General features: G+C 38.0%; 3 protein-coding genes across 3 annotated transcripts; 2 read left to right on the top strand and 1 right to left on the bottom strand.

Annotated features, from left to right (window-relative positions):
- On the top strand, positions 1,846–8,180 carry LOC18780731 (uncharacterized protein DDB_G0287625). The gene is made up of 7 exons (XM_020563027.1): positions 1,846–3,934; positions 4,084–4,208; positions 5,262–6,224; positions 6,458–7,013; positions 7,106–7,244; positions 7,542–7,635; positions 7,741–8,180. Exons 1-7 carry the CDS (start codon positions 2,708–2,710, stop codon positions 7,856–7,858), a joined length of 3,222 nt encoding a protein of 1,073 aa, XP_020418616.1. The 5' UTR covers positions 1,846–2,707; the 3' UTR covers positions 7,859–8,180.
- On the top strand, positions 12,288–14,764 carry LOC18781509 (probable GMP synthase [glutamine-hydrolyzing]). The gene is made up of 5 exons (XM_007212249.2): positions 12,288–13,039; positions 13,133–13,190; positions 13,285–13,368; positions 13,483–13,618; positions 13,772–14,764. Exons 1-5 carry the CDS (start codon positions 12,418–12,420, stop codon positions 14,063–14,065), a joined length of 1,194 nt encoding a protein of 397 aa, XP_007212311.1. The 5' UTR covers positions 12,288–12,417; the 3' UTR covers positions 14,066–14,764.
- LOC18779064 (40S ribosomal protein S4) lies at positions 16,079–18,556 on the bottom strand. The gene is made up of 5 exons (XM_007211805.2): positions 18,450–18,556; positions 17,925–18,002; positions 17,646–17,826; positions 17,133–17,230; positions 16,079–16,716 (listed from the first exon to the last, which is right to left on the bottom strand). The coding sequence occupies exons 1-5, from the start codon at positions 18,450–18,452 to the stop codon at positions 16,282–16,284; spliced, it is 795 nt and encodes a 264-aa protein (XP_007211867.1). The 5' UTR covers positions 18,453–18,556; the 3' UTR covers positions 16,079–16,281.

Below are 18,868 nucleotides of genomic sequence, written 5' to 3' on the forward strand. Positions count from 1 at the left end.
ATTTATAGGGAAGCTATGTATTTAGAGGAAAACTATGGTCAAATCGTTGAAGGAATAAGATGACCTAAATTGATCATTTAACCCTTCAAATTAATAGTCGAATTAACAGAAGTGGCACAATATAATGACTAAAATGTCACTCGTGATAGAGTGTTAGGACTACATAATTCAATAAACGTATTTAAGGACCAAAATGCCGCTAGTAATAGACTCGTCTTTAAACATACAAAATTATTACATTAGAAAATGGAAGTATATTTATATGTAACTCAAAGCTGATAGATGATAGATCCACCACATATTGCAAGAACTTTCACCAAACGAGTTTTGATTACTCTTTTGCATTCTAGTAAAATCCACAAAATCAAAATTTGAATTCTCTATTACAGGCCTAAAATTTCTACACCACACTACCTCCCCATGTTTTGCTGACTACTGGGTCAAAACTTGTCTTGTCTATTTGTATATAAATATGCATGTGCTAAGTTAGTGTGTACCACGTTAACGAGTTATGTATTGAGTTGACCTTAATTATATAAGTCACTAACAATGAGTTTCTAAAATAATTAGCCTTTTTTCTTTTCTTTTTTTTGTGTGTGTGTTGGTTTTTGGATAGTTTACCAACAAGATGAACATGCAGAAGTTCATCTTAAGGTATCATTAGCTCTTCTAGTTTGCTTCGAGAAATCTGTTTATCTTTTTGACTTTCATGGCTTTGTAATGCGACTGGTAGCCAGCTTCTCCTAGTTTGTACTGATCAAACATCAAATATTGGCCTAAAATGGGGACTAATTAACCGCTATTGGATGTTGATTAATCGATATTATTAACCTAGTCTCTGTCATTATATGAAGTTAATTGAATTTTTACTTCTTGGGTACCTGTTAAACCTAAACTTTAACCTCTTTAAGATGGAACATAGCAAACAAAAAAAAAAAAAACTGTTGTAGAATAAGCACTTTACTTTTAACAGTGGTTGGCTTGGTTTGGCTTGTCCATAAATCAATATTTTATCTTTTCTCAACGCTGATTCGTCATTTAATGTCATTAGATTTTAAATTAAAGTTGTCACTCCAACTTTGTGCTTTTGGAATATTATGAATAGCCACCCACCACTTATCTATAATTACAGAGACAAACTTAGTTGTGATGAGGATAGTATTGTTTTGCTATTTCCGGCAAATAATGCTATGTATGGAAGTGTTATCACGCTTGCTATCTTCATTTCATAAAAGTCTTTCTCATAACTAGAGTCAATTGGATAACAATCCAATTAAGAGACAAGGCCTAACCCCCGTATTAGAATATTAATCCCTTCGTTTTATGGTTTGACAAACTACAAAATGAATAAAATCAACAAGAAAAAGAAAAAATCCGCAAAAAAAATAAGTATATGGAAATATTCTAATCCTCTGTGTTGTATATTTGCATTGGACGAGGTAAAAAATGTCACAAAATCCAAATCTTAAGGGTAACAAATGGGTAAGAATTGGAGGGACGTTGAACATGGACTCCAAAATTGGCATGAATGGCGGGGCAAACAGAATTCGGAGGTGTAAATAAGTCAATTCATAGACTGAAAATCAAAGGCCAGTGTGTCAATAGGGTAATGTAATGAATACGTTGCTGTATGTTATAACTAAAAAAATTAAAACCATTGACTGAAATCAAAGACTAGTTTGTCAATATGGTAACCCAATGAACTACAGTTGCAACTAATAAGGACAGGCATTGAGTGTTCTGGATTTACGTACTTGTTTTGCATTATTTAACTTTTAATCTGAGCCGTGCATTATAAATCCGATCGTTGTTTTTACGAGTTTTAAGGTTTGATGAAAAAAAAACTCAAATATATAAATATAAATCTTTGTTAGGGCCCAAAGAAATAACAAGGTTTTTCTAGATTGCTACAGAGGCGCTCTTAGGTCTTTGACAAGAAATTTGACCCCACATTCACAACGGACTAAAAACCAACGTCTCTCTCCCATTCAATCCTTACTTTTCCTCACCAAATTCTTGTTCACTGTTTTATTAGCACCCCCATTCTGGCCTCCTCTGTTTTCATCCTCTGTTTCATTCTCTGTTTCACCATCTTCAATATATATAGCTTCCTAGGATCTGAATCTTAGATTCTCCAATACAAAACACAACACACACTTTCCTCCAAGTTTAGCCACACCCAGCACAACCCACAAAACAATACACACAGAAAAGCTCAAATTTTCTTTCTTTTTCTATTTTTGTATATAGGTTTTTTTTATCAGAACACTACAGCAATAGGCCAACTCTCTGTTTATCTCTCTGTGTCTGTCTGTGTTTTGGTGGCAGTTACAAAATTGTTCTAAATATAGGCAGTCAATACGGGTATGAGGTAATATACTAGTGGGTGACAAATTGGTTTAGGCCTAAAAAAAGCTCCTCTGTTTTCGTGTTAAACCAGTGGCTTGTCTCTGTTCTATCTCAGAGTCTTTGGGCTTTCCAATCTCTAGAAGACAGATTCCTCTGTTGACATAATAGAATTTTTTTTTTGTGAGGTTGATTTTGTTTTCAATCTCCCCACCCATTTTCTTTCCGCTATGGGTTTTTCAATTCTTTTCGTTTGGTTTGGATTTCAGTCTCTCTACAATGATTAGGCATTGAAGGAATCTGTAATTCAGTAATTACAGTATTTTTCGACAACCATTTGCTTCAGAATTTGAATCGAAAGATGGCATCGTCACAGGTTGAAATGGCGGCTTCTGCTCCGTTCGGGTGCGTTCTGAGAGATCACAGCCGGCGAGACAGATGTAGAGAGAGCAATGCCAGAGCCACACAGGCCGCTTTTCAGAACAATCTGAAGAGCTTGGTGAGAGATCACCTTCATACCTGCATTTCAGTCTCTTCAAACTCTGCCTCCAATGGTGACTACAACAACAACAACAACAACTCCCAAGGCCATATCGAAAATGTTGATTCCTGGGCTCAAAACAAGGATGGCAACAACACCAACAGCAACAATGGTGGTGGTGAAAGAGATGACGGTTCGACTATGACCCCGAGGCAGTCTCGGGTTCTCGATCGATGCGCTGCTGGTAAACAAGGAAAAGAAACAATTGCAACGACGGAGAGGCAGAGCCAAGAGGCAGAGCTCTTGTCAATGCCCAATTCATTGCCTTCGTCTTCGAGGACATCGACTTCTATGAAGGATGAAACTCTGTCAAGAACAGAAAGCCTGGCTGAGATTTCCAATCTGGGAGTTGGAGCTTCTTCGTTGGTTCAAATTTGGGAGAAGAGGCTGAACCAATCAAACAGCTTGAAGATGAGTTCCAATGGCAATGACACAGAGACTAGCAGGTCGAACTCTGGATTGAGCTGTAATGAGAATGAGAATGAGAATATTTTCAATGCTTTCCCTGATTCCAATGCTTCGAATGAGTCCAATGCTTCCAATGCACCTTCTTTGGAGAAACAACCATCAAGAGGCTCTGAAGCAGGGGACTCTGTTTTTGTTGATGAAAGATATGACGCTGGGCCGGTTACTGAGGATTCATTTGAGGACTCGACTTCTGATGGAAGTGCTACCAGCGAGAGTCAGAGTAATTTGGATGCAAGAGAAAGAGAAAGAGAGAAGGTCCGTGTCGCCGATATTATTAAAAGGCTGAAAGCACAGTGTCCATTATCTTCTCCCAGTGAGGACAATGATCATGATCAACAACAACCTACTGTCATTGCATCTTCGTGTAGAGAACGCGATCGCGAGAGGTCCCTTGGGTTTGATCAGACAGAGCAGCAGCATAAAGGGTTCTGTCAGGTTATAAGTTCACCAAGGATGATCAGAGGCAGGCAGGCATTTACTGATTTGCTTATGCATTTGGAGCGTGACAGGCATAGGGAGCTTGAAACAATTGTAGACCGCAGAGCAGTTTCAAGATTTTCGCAAAGAGGCCGAATTCAGGTGGGTTAATTACTCATTCATTTCAACACAAATTTTCCAAAACAAGCTTAGTTATTAATTTACATTGTCTGAGTTGTATAACCCATTTTTTCTCTATATGCAAATTGCAATGCAGCCACATACTTACTTTGTATTATGTTTGTTTGCAGTCATTGCTTCGGATTAAACTGCTACAGCGAGGCATGGCAGTCATAGGTCAAGATGGACCGCGCCGGAAACCGGCAGCATCTCAAGTAAACAAAGTGCCACAAAGGTCTGCTATCATGCATCTCAGGTACCGTCCATGTGCATTACAATATGGGATTGGAATTTGGATTAGTTTATGTGACTTAGTGAACTGATGAACATCTATTTGCAAGTCTATGTAATTAAATTCTGTGGTATGTGGAAACAAAAAGATTAATGTGGCTTGTTCTTGGTTTAAATGTTATAATTATGAGGGAGGATAATTTAAGTCACCCCATTGAAACATGTTGATGCTAGGTTGGCTTGCTCCTATTGTAGCTTAGTTCTCTGAGTGCCATTTTTCTAATTAGCTAAACCTTTAAAATTAGCTGAAGTTAAAAGTCTTAATTGCACTGCTTTTATAGGATGGTGGAATGAAGCCAGAGTTTAAGCAACACATGATTGTTTGGTGGCTTTTTAAATGCTGAATAAATAGAGTTCAATCTGATATTGTATACGCTATGTGCCTTTCAATGAGCCAAGTTGGACTGAGTTATAGCTTACTCCAGATATCTGACTAATAAGGAAAATGAAAACTTTTTATGCTTTCATTATTGTTTTATGATGAAATATGGTCACTTCGGAATGTTAGTTGAAAGACAGATTGCTCACATAAGTCGTCGGTGCTCACATTAGTCAAACCAGAAATTCTAAAGCATACGTCATTGACGAGCAGAAGGAAGAGCAATAGAATCAAAACTAGTTCTAGTTAGTTCAATGAATGGGGTCAGTGAACATTACTCAGAAAGAAATCATTCTGATTTTAGAAATGCTTACTTGGTTAAGAATTCATGAGGTGCAGATATAGAAGGAATCTAGTCTTCTGTTTAAGCCCCAGAAAGTTAAAATTCTTGCAGCTGTCATCACTTTACTTGTTCCAGGCCATGAATATAAGGCTACACCAGATAAGCAGCTATCATAAAAGACTAGCCAGCCAGATTTGAGTGCTAGATTCAATCTTAAATATTCAGCATAATGACAGTAATGTGTATCATTGAAAAAGGAAACCATGTGGACACTTGCAGTTTTTTTTGTAGCCTAGCTGGCAACCATATTCATCTCTCTTTGGGCCATGATTAACATTGATATCATTTAATTTCAGGGAGAAATTTAGCACTGGTGTTGAGCAGGGCTCAACAGCTCAGAATGATGCAGCTTCCCAAAAAGGCCCTCATAGGGGATTAGTAAAGAACATCGGTGTGCATGTAGAAAGCTCCTCCACCTCAAATAGGTCTAGTGAAAGCACTCCTAACCATGAAGTTGATACTATTGAGCAGCAGAATACAACCCTGTTAAAGAACCCATTGTCACCTGCTTGTGAATATTTTCATGAAGAAGTTATCCCTAGTTCAAAGGTCAGTTGCCAAGGAACAAGTTTAGTGGCTAGAAACACCTTGCCACATGCTAGTGAAGATCTTCGTGATGAAGCCAGCTTGAGTTCAAAAGTCACCTTGCAAGTAACAAGTTCAGTGGCTAGAAATACCTTCCCACATGCTAGAGAAGATCTTCATGATGAAGCCAGTTCAAAATCCACCTTGCAAGGAACGAGTCCAATCGCTAGAAACACCTTACGTCATGATAGTGAAGATCTTCATGAAGAAGCAAACCCAAGTTCAGATGTCACCTGGCAAGGAACAACTTCAGTGGCTGGAAAAACCTTCACACATGCTAGTGAAGATCTTCATGAAGAAGTCAGTCCGAGTTCAGAAGTCACCTGGCAAGGAACAACTTCAGTGGCTAGAAACACCTTGCCACAAGTTTGTGAAGATCTTCCTGACAAACTTAGCCCGAGTTCAGAAGTTTCTTGGCAAGGTTCAACTTCAGCGGCTAGAAACCTTGATTTGCAAGAAACCACGGATACAACCACATCCTTGGTTTGTTGGGATGAGAATGATGTAGAAGAACAAGTAGAGGATGATTATGAGTACTATGGAGAATATAGTTACGACTGGATCACTGAGATTTCTCGCCCACGTAGTTACTGGGAAGACCTCAGGAAGGCATGGTACCAAGAGATGCTTGACTCCAACTCAGGAAAAGGGGACATACGCCAACTTATTGAAAGGTACACCGGCATTGCTTTTGCTTTATCTGTTTTGAATTTGATTTACAGATTTCAAGAACCTATTTCTAATATCACAGGAATGAAGAGAAGGGTAAATTGATGTGAATCTGAATATTGATTCATGTCCATTATAATTAAAAACTAAATGCTCTCTTTTTAGTTGGAAACCTTCCAAAAATGGTACAATCATAATGCTAAATTTACAAATCTGAATTTCCCCCTTATCTATGCAGAAGAACAGTATCAAATTTTCTTGCTAGTGATTTCCGAGACAAAATAGACCGATTGATGGTATCTCGAATAGAAAGACAAACATATCCAGTTGGAAGTGAAGAAGGAGAAGATGAGGAGATTAGCCAAGATAGAATGAATCAACTGGTGTCTTTCTTACAACAACGACAACAACAAATGCGTCCAGCGGACAATCAAGAACAAAAACAACAAGTGCAAGAACAAAAACACCAACAAGAAGAGGAGGATATGACAGAAGAAGAAGAAGATGATCATCATCATAATGATGAAGAAGAGGCAAGGAGCCTAATTAGCGCTCAATATCAAGAAGCCAGTGATGATTTTGATCAATGCACATCATTGCAGCCTTCTCCATCTCACATGACGGCATGGAGCTATCAAGATAATGAAGTGGGGGATGATTCTGATCGAGCTGCTTCTATATCTCCACCCCGACATTTGCCATCTCAATCTTATTATCCAAATAGTAGGGAATGTTCACCATCTCCATCCTACCATCGTCGACATTATTCTTCCTCCACAAATCATCCTTCAATTGTGAGTTTAACATTTTTTTTCTTCTCTAAAGTTACACCAGTATAAAGTTCTGAGGTTACTGGTCAGTGTAAATAACACTGCTGAACTTGCAGGAAATGGAACTCATATACGATATGAGAGGGCAGATGGAGCAACTCCATAATGAGATGTCAGAGCTACGAAAAGCTATAAAGGGTTGCGTAGACATGCAAATGATGATGCAACAATCCATTAAGCAGGAAGTTCATTCAGGTCTGTTTTGAATTCTCTTTCGGTTCGCCCTAAAATATCTCTTCAGTTCAATTTAAAAAGAATACCAGACAACTTGGTTCCAATGCACTATCAAGGAACCACTGAAGAGGCACTAATAACATCCTTACTCTTGTACTTGTTTTGACCCTTAAGATTTACTTCGGTCTTTTAGAACAGTTTTAATTACTCTTGCGAAGCTATGATACCGGGCTAAAACAGTGAGTTTCTGCATAAATTTTGCATCATTCCTTATGTTCTACCAGTTTCTTGACAGCAAACTGTGCAACTATATTACAGGTCAAGCAGAGAGGAAAAGGTCGTCTAATGGGTTACCAAAGAAAGGCAATTGCTGCATTTGCCATGAAGTGAAAGTCGACTCACTTTTGTACAGGTAACTTGCTTGTGAAGCTAAGGCTTCCCATCTGAATTTCAATTCTTCATTTTAATTTTGTGCTGGCTTTACTCATCTGTTGAGATATCATTTCTTATTTTGCAGGTGTGGGCACATGTGCACCTGCCTCAAGTGTGCTCATGAGTTGCAATGGAACAACGGAAAATGTCCGATATGTCGAGCTCCGATTGTGGATGTCGTGAGGGCACACTTGGATTATTAGACTGCTGGTGCCTGGTGAACGAGTTCTTGCTTCAGAGGACCGTCTTTCTTTCTGAAAATCAACATAGTGAAGCACACACTGGAAGAGGAAGCTAATTTATTTTTGATACTATTGTCTACTTTTCATTTTTGTAAATGTCATGGAACATCATACCTGGTTTCTCTTTTCCACATATACTCTTGTGTATGTTTTTTGAGGAGAGACCGGAACTAGCAAATTCTCTATTCATCTTTTTATATACAATTTGACAAACAAAAAAGGTGCCTCTTTTAGGAAACATGCTTTCTTTATATCTGTCTACATTAACAAACAGATTCTTGTTCTGAACTGACCATGATAAGAAATATGAACTATTGTCTACTTTTCATTTTTGTAAATTTTACTTTTTCTGCAGATCAAAATGGTACCTGACTGATACCGCATATACGTCAAGGTTGCTGTAATCAACCGATCTAACATGTATTTATAAATTTACATGAGACTCCCCCGTTGCAAGAGTTCATATTTCTTGTAGGGTAAAAGAGCATAAATAAACAAACCTTATGGAAGCAACTAATAACAAGCTCTATTTTTCATAATGCATGCCAAGCATTCAATCAAGACCAGTAAATCTTTTCCTTATCAACCTATCCAAGTACAATAGTTGGTGTAACTTTAATGTTCTAGTGTATGATTATTGTGGGGGCAAATTTCGTACCATAAGAATATTCGTTTAAGATTATGTCTTCCTCTTTGTTGTCTCTTTCTCTCTGCAAAATAAATCGAAATAAGAGACCACACCCAGGGAGTGTTGGCCAAAGGCTCTCCGATGCCTAAGTTAGTTCAAGTGTTTGTAGGAAAACAATAGCTAACAAAAAGGGTACAGAGATGTATGTATGGTGTGAACCGAGTAGCCGGAGCCGTGTGTGGTGGTCGAAGCCTTGTGTGAGAGGGAGAAAAAGTTATGGCGGTTAGGGTTTTGGAGATAGAGTTTCTACAGTATTTTGAGATAGAAGTTTAGACGTAATTAAGTTTAGAATTACCTCAAGCCTTGGTGTAGCCATGTATTTATAGGAGCCTCGGAGGCTAGGGTTTTGGAAGAATAATTCCATAGATGGAAAGGAATTATTCTTCCCCAATTTGGAGAGATTGACGTAATTAGGGAAAGAATCGAATAATTGCCAATTGAATCAAATAACTCCCAATTAGGCCAAATAATCCCCAAATGGAAGGAAATATTTGACCTAGGGTTTGGCTAAAATTCGGTTCCCACAATTATTATGTGAAGGGTTTGTTTACCAATTTGCAGAAACAAACAGAATAATAAAATTATAGGATCTTGCTGGGAACTTTCACCTTTTTACGTGCAAATAACCAAAGAAGATGCCTTATATTTTACATTCTCTTTTCTGTTGAAGAACAACCATTTCCAACCTCTAGCTGCTTCAAATGGTATAGCTATGAGCCCATGTTCGTTGTCTTTTTTTGCTGCATCTGCCCATGTTTGATCAAACTGTAAATATTTTAAATTACCTGTGGAACAGATATTTATTTATTTTCTTCTTCATGGATTGGTCTTATCTAAAAATTAAAATGCTGGCCCCTGGGAGATGCCAGCAGCCCAGAAAGCACCAAGGTCGACATCTTAGGAGGAGCACATACATGGGAGATAGACACAAAGACAAGGGCAACTAAGCCCCTTTCCTTTCATTGTAATTAAGAGTGCCTTCCTAACAACTCGTCATACAGGCCAAGGCATCCATTATTAATTTATTATAAATTTTTCTTGTCATTTTCTTCTCTATTTTTTCAACAGATTTCTTCACTGTTAGGCTACAGTAAGAAGAACCAAGTGGTCTCAAGTGATGACAATCTTCAGTTTTGAACATATTCTTTTGACACTTAGCAAGGAAACAAACTTGAAGTTGCCAGTTCTATTAAAAACAACATCATGGTTTTCAAATTGCTAGATTTGGCTATAATTTACGTGCTTATTGAACCAAATATTGGAGGGCACTTCAACATATTTAATGATCAACAGCTCTCTTTTCCTCTACCCTATCCCACACTCAGTACTAGAAACCCGGAAAGGGGTTTGATATGAATTATTATTGGTCCAATCCAATCATAGATGGGGTACATTGTGCGAGGTTTCTCGTGACAACATGCCTCTAAACCCTAGCTATTCCAAGCCAAGGGGTAAGACAACTTCACCATTTAATTTTCGTACGAACAATAATGCAATTTGGGTATTGATTTACTCCCTCCAAGACAATAAGGAAGATCCCATCCCAACCTTATCAGGATCCAATTGGATTTGGAAAAATGTCTGAAAGTGTTCCCTCTATCATTCTCAGAAATTAAAGAGGTCCAGCTATGGATCCTGGAGGCATGTTACATGTAGCCTTGACGTTTTACTGTTGTGTTCTTGCTTTATTTCGCTTTCTTACATTGCCTTACAATTGCCATTCACCCCCTACGACACTTCACCATAGCATGCCTAAAACCGCCTCTTTTGTCATGAACTTTTTTGTACGCATGCATTTTCTCCTATTGGATGGAACAGAGTGACTGTTAGGTATCGGTACCAATACACAGTAGTTATTACATTGTTCGATATATCAACAGTGTATCAAGTACTGTAGATTGATACCCAGTATCGCTCAATCATTGCCCTATACCATTTGGATTCATTTTTTAGTTGGATATGAGAGAGAACAGTCTAAATAAATTATTAAAGAAGAGAAAATAAAGAAGTATTGATAATGTTGGTTTCTGTCCTAATTAATAAGACAAAGAGGTGACTCAAGACAAATGTACATCATCCCTGTCTGTTTGCCTAATTTTTGTCGATTCACAAATCTCCATCATTATAGGTGACTCAAAACACATGGCTTGTTATCTTGTGATTGTGATTGAAGAATTTATATTGATTTAATTACTATAGAAAATTATTCTGTTACAAATATTCTAACTACCACCATCTAGTAAACCAAACCATCTAGTAATACTATACCATATAGTTCCTACACCTATATAGGTGGAAAATAATTTCAACCCTAAAAGCTAAGCCTATGATGAGTTACATCATTTTCTAAGCTCAACCCCCAACAAATAAATTTTGGCTACTTCTTTATTGGCCAGGGAAATTAATATAAAATAAAAGCAACAAAACTTTGATAGAAAAAAAAATTAGGAGTTCATGAGGGGTTCAATCTAGGATCATGTCAAGGGTGACTTTTTTCACATACCCTTTGTTTTTCCTTCCATTCTGCTGCCTCTGGTGTGAGAGAGATCCTTGCTTTTATTAATAAATATTATATGGTTACTTCTTCTCTTGAACAACCCTGCATGATTTCAGGTTTTCATATGCCACCCAAGTTTTTCACTTTGACAAAATTCTTCCAAAATCTTTGAAATATGTGTGATGGATTGAGAGAAGACACTTGATGGGGAATGTGTTTTAAGGCTCATCCAACAAGTTCAACTGCAGATGACATACATGTTGGGAACCACTTCAAATCCGCCTACGGATTCAAATGCCATAAAAATTCTTCAAAGTCAGCCAGTCTATGGCCATATTTACTACTATTAATTCAGTCATGTTGCAGATTGGATACAGTTGGAAGTTACTGAACTATTTGATGGCTATCATTCATCCTGCCCAAATGAGTAGGACCCAGTGCCTAATTATGCAAGTAATTTACTACTTCAAATCACTCAAGTAATTTTGTTGTCTACAACTACAGGTTGCAGGCACATCTTTGATCATACAAATTATTCTCTGAGTTCTTTTTATTTTCTGTGGAAAATCTGCACAACCCAATTTGCTGTGTTAATAATTAACTTCTGTCATTATGATGAGTTAGGTTTTGATTTAAAGTTTGAGATTAGGAATGAAAACCTACTTGATCCACAGACAAACAACCTGCTTGTATACTAATTACTATTTTTAAATCATATAATAAAAACTAAAAAGCCTTCAAAGAACTTTAAACTATTTTAGTTTGAAGAGCTCAAACTGACGTGTCTTAGTCAAGCCAGGCATTGTTGGTTACAGTTTGATTAGCATATCATAATCTTGAGATCTTTTCATCCAGCTCAAAAGAGAAGAGCAATGATTAGTTACTCTCATGGACCCCACTCCTTCAACTTGGGATTGAGGACGCATGGAGACTGAGCAGTAAAGGCACAAAATGTGGGGAAAAAAGAGGGTCCCCGAGAAGGCTGGCAACGCCACCACAAAACTATCCCCACAATTTCTTTTGCTTCATCAAAATTACAATTATAATCTCTAGACTTAGTTAGGATGGTGTCGTTTTCAAGCTTATGCTCTCACAGACCCCAAAAAGTTGTGCTGCCCCTGCCCCTCACAATAGGGTTGTGTATGGCAGACCCCAACCCCCCCATGTTACAACTTAGCCAAACTTGTGCCATGTCCCCACTTTGTCTTATAAAATCCCCCACTTCATTCCTAAGCTCTCCTTAAATTCTTGAGCTTCTTCATCTTCTCCTCCTCTCTTTCCTTCACCACCAAACTCATCATTTGTTCTTCATAGTCAACACAAAGATCAAATAAAATGTGTTCCTCTAAACCAAAGTTGCAGAGAACCACTAGTGTTCCTCCATCAACACCTAAGATGAATCGCCGTCCGGTTCTCCAGCCAACTGGTAATCAATTTCCAAGCCTGGAACAAAGGAAGTCTCTTAAAAAGAGCTCCCAAGAACCTCTTGCTCCAACTCCTCTGCCTTCACCTCTACCAAGTGCTAAAACTAAGGCCTCTCTTTCTCCTCCCATATCTCCCAAGTTGCCTTCACCTAGACCACCTGCATTCAAGAGAGGAAAAGATCCAAATGAGCTGAATTCTAGTGCTGAGAAGGTTGTGACACCTCGGTGCACAACCAAGTTTACAAGTTCTGTGAAAAAGTCAAAGAAGTCTAGTGGCTCTGTAGCTGCTGCACCTTCTGCTGAAAGTATATTGAAAAATATATCCTCTTTGATAGTGGAGGCACCAGGAAGCATAGCAGCTGCAAGGAGGGAGCAAGTTGCAACAATGCAAGAACAACGAAAGATGCGAATTGCCCATTATGGAAGAACCAAGTCTGCCAAAAATGAAGGGAAAGTGGTTCCTCTTGATGCTTCACCTACAACTGATTTTGGTAGAGACCAAAGGCGGTGTACTTTTATCACACCTAACTCAGGTATGCAGCTTAACAGACAAGGTTATGTTATTGACAGATTGTGGAAGTTTATAAGACATTTGAATAATGTGTTTGTGGTGTACTTGTTTGCAGACCCTATATATGTTGCTTACCATGATGAAGAATGGGGAGTTCCTGTCCATGATGACAAGTAAGTCTCTCTTTCTCTCTCATCCCTCTGTCTCTCACAAACACACATACATTTCTTAAGCTAAATAGCTAATTTGCTTCTGTCATATTTGCAGTCTGTTGCTTGAATTGCTGGTGTTAACTGGTGCTCAAGTTGGATCAGATTGGACTTCAGTCCTGAGGAAAAGGCAAGCTTTGAGGTGGGTGTGATTTCAAAATTCCATTACTCTTCTTAGTCCTAGAAATATTGAAAGAAACCAATAATATAGCTACTTTGTTCTTAATCTTACCAAATGCAGTATTTCTTTATGCAGGGAGTCCTTTTCAGGATTTGATGCAGATGGTGTGGCTAAATTTAGTGAAAGAAAGATAACATCAGTGAGTTCTGATTCTGGTATAGATATAAGCCTTGTTCGAGGAGCTGTTGACAATGCTAAACGAATTCTTCAGGTACTATAAGATAAAACTCAAACATAATCTCTATCAGATATATATTTGATAGATTTTACATTTACAGGTCATATGTTATAAGTTTTTTTTTTTTTTTTTATATAAATTGTGTTTTGCTTTATTTTTACTTTATTAATTTAACTCAATTTACAGATAAAGAGGGAAGTTGGATCATTTGACAAGTACTTGTGGGGATTTGTGAACCACAAGCCTATATCTACCCAATACAAGTCATGCCACAAGATCCCTGTGAAGAACTCCAAGTCAGAGAGCATAAGCAAAGACATGGTTAGAAGGGGTTTTAGGCTTGTTGGTCCCACAGTCATTCACTCATTCATGCAAGCAGCTGGCCTCACAAATGACCACTTGATCACCTGCCCACGGCACCTCCAATGTGCAGCTTCTTTGGCTTCAAGCCCTCCTGTTGCAGCCCCTGCTGCTTTATAATTTCACATCACAAAATAATCTACAAGAACAGACAGCTACAGATGAACATATATATATATGTGTGTGTGGCATAGACTAGGACCCAATAACCATAATAAGCTTATTATCTCTAACTCTAAAATCTAGAAGTTGCTATGTACTCTGGTTGTGTGTATTTATATTAGCCGTTGTAAAAGTCTTGGTGGGTGCCTGAGAGGGCTAAATTGGAATGAGATGCTTAGAGAAAAAAAAGTGTGTGGAAAGAGGGGCATAGGAAGACAAGCAGAGCATGTGCAGGTGGGCAGGCAATGGCAAGTGTATGGGATCAAATAGCTTTCACTTGCTTGTTGTGGCCACCACATCCCCTCTATTATTTGCTTTGCTTTTAACAGATTGTGAAGAATAATCAGTGCAGGTAGGACTGTTGGCCCAGCCCTGCCATGGACCATGACATATCCATCTCCATCTCTTTCAACTTGGTCTTTGGACTGGATAAGAATTGTCAGCTCTTCTATAAAGGCTTCATTACATCATTTTCTCAGCTTGTAGTTTTTTTTTTTCCCCTTTGCTTCTAGGTTCTAACCTTTTGGGAGATTTGTATCATAAATTAATGTCAAGTTTGGGTTTTTATTAATCTTTACCGAGTTGGTATTATCTTATCTGCATGGCTTTCTAAGATGGGTATTTGCTACAATCTCATTATACAGTTTTTTACATGTATACTTTTTCTTTCTCTTTGCCTTTAATCCCTTTTCAATCCTGAGCCAAGCTCAGGCATCTTCTCCATGTGATCTCTGATTATCTTTTCTACTTTTTATCTTGCTGTTACCTTTGTGCAGAACATATGCATATAGATGACAGTTAAGACATGGCTGTAATTCTATGCAGCTAAAGTTCCATGATTTGAGGGGAATCTTAGCCATGGGCTTGGTGGATCTAAAGTTTAGTTGACATTCCCAAGACTTGCACCATTCCATTACCAGAAAAAAGGAAAATTATACATATATATATATATAGAGAGAGAGAGAGAGAGAGAGAGAGAGAGAGAGAGAGGACTGAAGAATCTACTTCCAAAATAATGTCCCTGAAAATACAGAAAATGATATATTCCCAGCTTAGCCATATTTTTTAGGTTTAAGGTCAAACTTTCACCTCAAAACAGCTGGGTGGAAATTAAAAAAGAGATATCTCACTTAATATAGCTGGGTGAAAGGCCAAAAGCAGAGGATCCAAAACCAGTCATGAAGAAGTATTAAAGATTGGCAAAGGCCTACCATTTCACAATATCAAAAAGCGAACTAACTATGCAGAATCCTCCCAAGCACAAGCACACGAAGCACACGAAGCAAAATTAATATTTGCAACTTGCAACCAAAGCACACAAAATTTACAAATGAAATGAAATATGGGTGCAGCAAAACATGAAAATTTACCAAGACAAAACTAGCAGTATAAATATTGGCAAAATAAAACAAAACCAAACCACCCCAATTCCAAATTCCAATTCGTATGTAAGACTTCAGAAAAAATTATCACATTGCATCCTGTGCTTGTGTTAAACAAATCGAAACTCACCAGAGACTTTGCTCCTCTCTCTCTCTCTCTCTCTCTCTCTCTCTCTCTCTCTCTCTCTCTCTCTCTCTTTCTCTGTGTTTTGCTTTCTAATAAACTGTTTTGAAAAATAGGTTTTAAACTTGTCAACTAAGTAAGCTCCAACGTCCAATCTCCATAGAAGGATTTTTCTTTATGAAAGAGAAGAACATTACATACAAGGAAATAATACGTCTGTTTTCTAACCTTGAAGATTGTTGGTTGTCCACAAAGTCTAACCTTTAAACTTGTAAATACCACAACAAAGATTACGCTCTCGTTCCTCACTCTCAAGTAATGTTTGGGATTTGGAGGGTTTCTTGCCATCCATTGTATTTCTTAGTGTGATTCTATTGATATCAATAAATAACCTTTTTTAAAAATTAAACATTATTCATTCACAAACGTAGGTGCATGACCAGGAACACCTAGACACTATTCAAATGGCCAAGTAAAAGTTTACTTTAAAAGTAACATGAATTTAAAGTCCGGGTTGAAACAACTAAATTATTTGTATCAAGATGTGAAACGATAGACAAAATAAACAAGACAAAATTTGCATCATAAATTCCAATTGGTAAAGACTACAAGAATAAAAGTGAACATCGCCAAAATAAGTTCAAAGATTGTTTTTCACCCACGACCATTTAAGCTGTGGCTGTGGCTTGGGCTGCTTGCCTCTTCTTGGCCTCTTCAATAATGGTGAGCTTAATACCCTTACCCTTGGGAAGGCTTACCCACGGCTTGGTCCCCTTGCCTATTGTGAACACATTGCCCAACCGAGTGGCGAATTCATGTCCACTGGCATCCTGGACATGGATTGTCTCAAAGCTTCCCTTATGCTTCTCCCTGTTCTTGATTACTCCAACACGGCCTCTATTCCTTCCACCAGTCACCATGACGACATTACCAACATCGAACTTGATGAAGTCAGTGATCTTGTTGGTCTCCAAGTCCAGCTTAATGGTGTCATTAGCCTTGATGAGAGGGTCTGGGTAACGGATTGTTCTCCCATCATAGGTGTTAATATATGGGATACCTTTTTGTCCAAACTGCACAGACCGGACCTTGCAAAGCTTGAACTGCAAGAAATGCAGACTCCAATATCAGCACTCTACCTCATGAAATCCATAACTTTGATTAAAGACAAATAAAACGAGTATCATATTATCCTGGACAAGCAAGACTTTCAATATTTTCTGACAATGTATATATAGAGACTTGAAATGGCATGTACATGAGACAAAGTTCTCCAGATGGAGAACAGATATCCAGCCAGTGACCTTGAATGATTCCATACATTTCCATATTTAAAAACTTAAAAGAATGGCATACAGTGTTATAGCTGTGTTTGCTTATCTCAAATAAGTCTATCATGAACAATATTTAGGCAGGACAACTTGAATGATTCTATATCTGACAATAATGAATCATTCACATCCAGAGATTATATGACCTCAGAAAAGTAGAGCTACTCTAGTAAAGAACATCAACACACCTTTGCCTCTTCATCCCTGATTGAATGGAGACGGAACCGACCCTTGGTGTCATAGAGGAGACGGAAGTTCTCGTTTGTTTTGGGGATTGAAACAACATCTGTAAGAGTAAAGCAGAATGCCCAAAAAGTATTACATTTCATGTCAACCAAAAATACTACAATTACAAGCAATATGCACCGACTGCCTATTCCAGGACATGTATTGGTCATGCTCCAACCATCAAAAAGGCCACTTTGTGCCAAAAATGTGCACGAAGGACAAACATACAAACTTCCTATGATACTAGAAACATTCTCTAATTGATATTATATATGTAAACTTCCTAATATATGGAAGATAGGTCCAAATTAAAAGATTTTTCTTCCATAGTAGCCAACACTTGGTTACTACAGAGCAAGATTAAACAAGAAAATGCTTCTAATTAATTACCAATCATTGTATTGATGCAACATGAATAATGTTTAAGAACAGATGAAGCAGTAATATATCAAAGAATAAAGTGCTGTGCATACCCATAAAACCAGAAGGATAGGTCTTATCAGTCCTAACTTTCCCATCAACCAGAACATGTCGTTGCATCAAAATGGAAATGACCTCACGGTATGTTAGAGCATATTTCAATCGGTTTCTTAAGATGATGACCAATGGCAGGCATTCCCTGGATTTGTGAGGTCCAGACGAAGGCTTGGGAGCCTAAGAAAAAAGAAAACACATCATTTAAAATTCTCAACTAGCACATTGAATACGTTACATGAAATACCAAACACTGCACAGCTCAAAAGGAAACTTACAAATGCACCACCAAGTTTGTCAAGCATCCAATGCTTCGGGGCATTGAGCCTCTTCAGATGCTTCTTCAATCCTCGCGCCTGTTGTGGAAAGGAAATAAAATTAAGAAAATGAAACCCACATATAGGTCTACAAATCAAATTATCCCACTTCAAATGCATGACATTCAAAATGACATGAAGATCCAATAATTCACATACAGCCATACGGCTTTTCGATCAAATACAGTGCCCAAATTTCTTTTACAGTTACATCACTTGTCTTCGCCTACTCTCTCCTCTCACCTTTTAGAATACCATAATCAAACAATTTTCCATAATGGGCTAACCAGAACAAAAACAAATCAGCTCTAAACAAGGTATCAATTTTCGGACCCTAAAGAATTGCTACAACAAGAAGCAGCAGAACTGGGTTCACAAGCTTTATTCAACTTCTAAAAGTTTAATTGTACAAGCTCTAGAATTTATGGTATGCAAATTCAAAGAAAACCCATAGATGAAGGTGCCATAGAAAAATGAAATACGAACCATCTTGTCAGGTGAACTACGCCGGCTGCCGACCCTCCCTCGCTGCTCCTAAGTCCCAAGTCCGAAGCCGCTCTCTCTCTCTCTCTCTCTCTCTCTCTATGATCTATGTAAACTACGACCACTCACAGTCGCAGCTCTATATACCTCCACTTTATGACGAAACCCTAATGAGCTCCCGCTTTAGGGCTCGAAATTGGGCCTACTTTGGGCCTCAAAATTTTCTATTGTTTTTTCTTCTTTTTGGGTTTGGCTGGGCTAAGATTCCTTTTTGTTTTCTGGTTTTGAAACTCGTGCTGGCCCATTAGTTTGGGCCTAACTACAGAAAAACTGATCCAGTAGGGAATATGAAAGCACAAAAGTCAACGTAAAACTTCCAAGTTTTCGAAAACTATCTTAGACTTCTTTGCAAGTTGAATTTT

This window comes from Prunus persica, chromosome G4 (assembly GCF_000346465.2).
Source record: "Prunus persica cultivar Lovell chromosome G4, Prunus_persica_NCBIv2, whole genome shotgun sequence".
Taxonomy (NCBI): Eukaryota; Viridiplantae; Streptophyta; class Magnoliopsida; order Rosales; family Rosaceae; genus Prunus; species Prunus persica.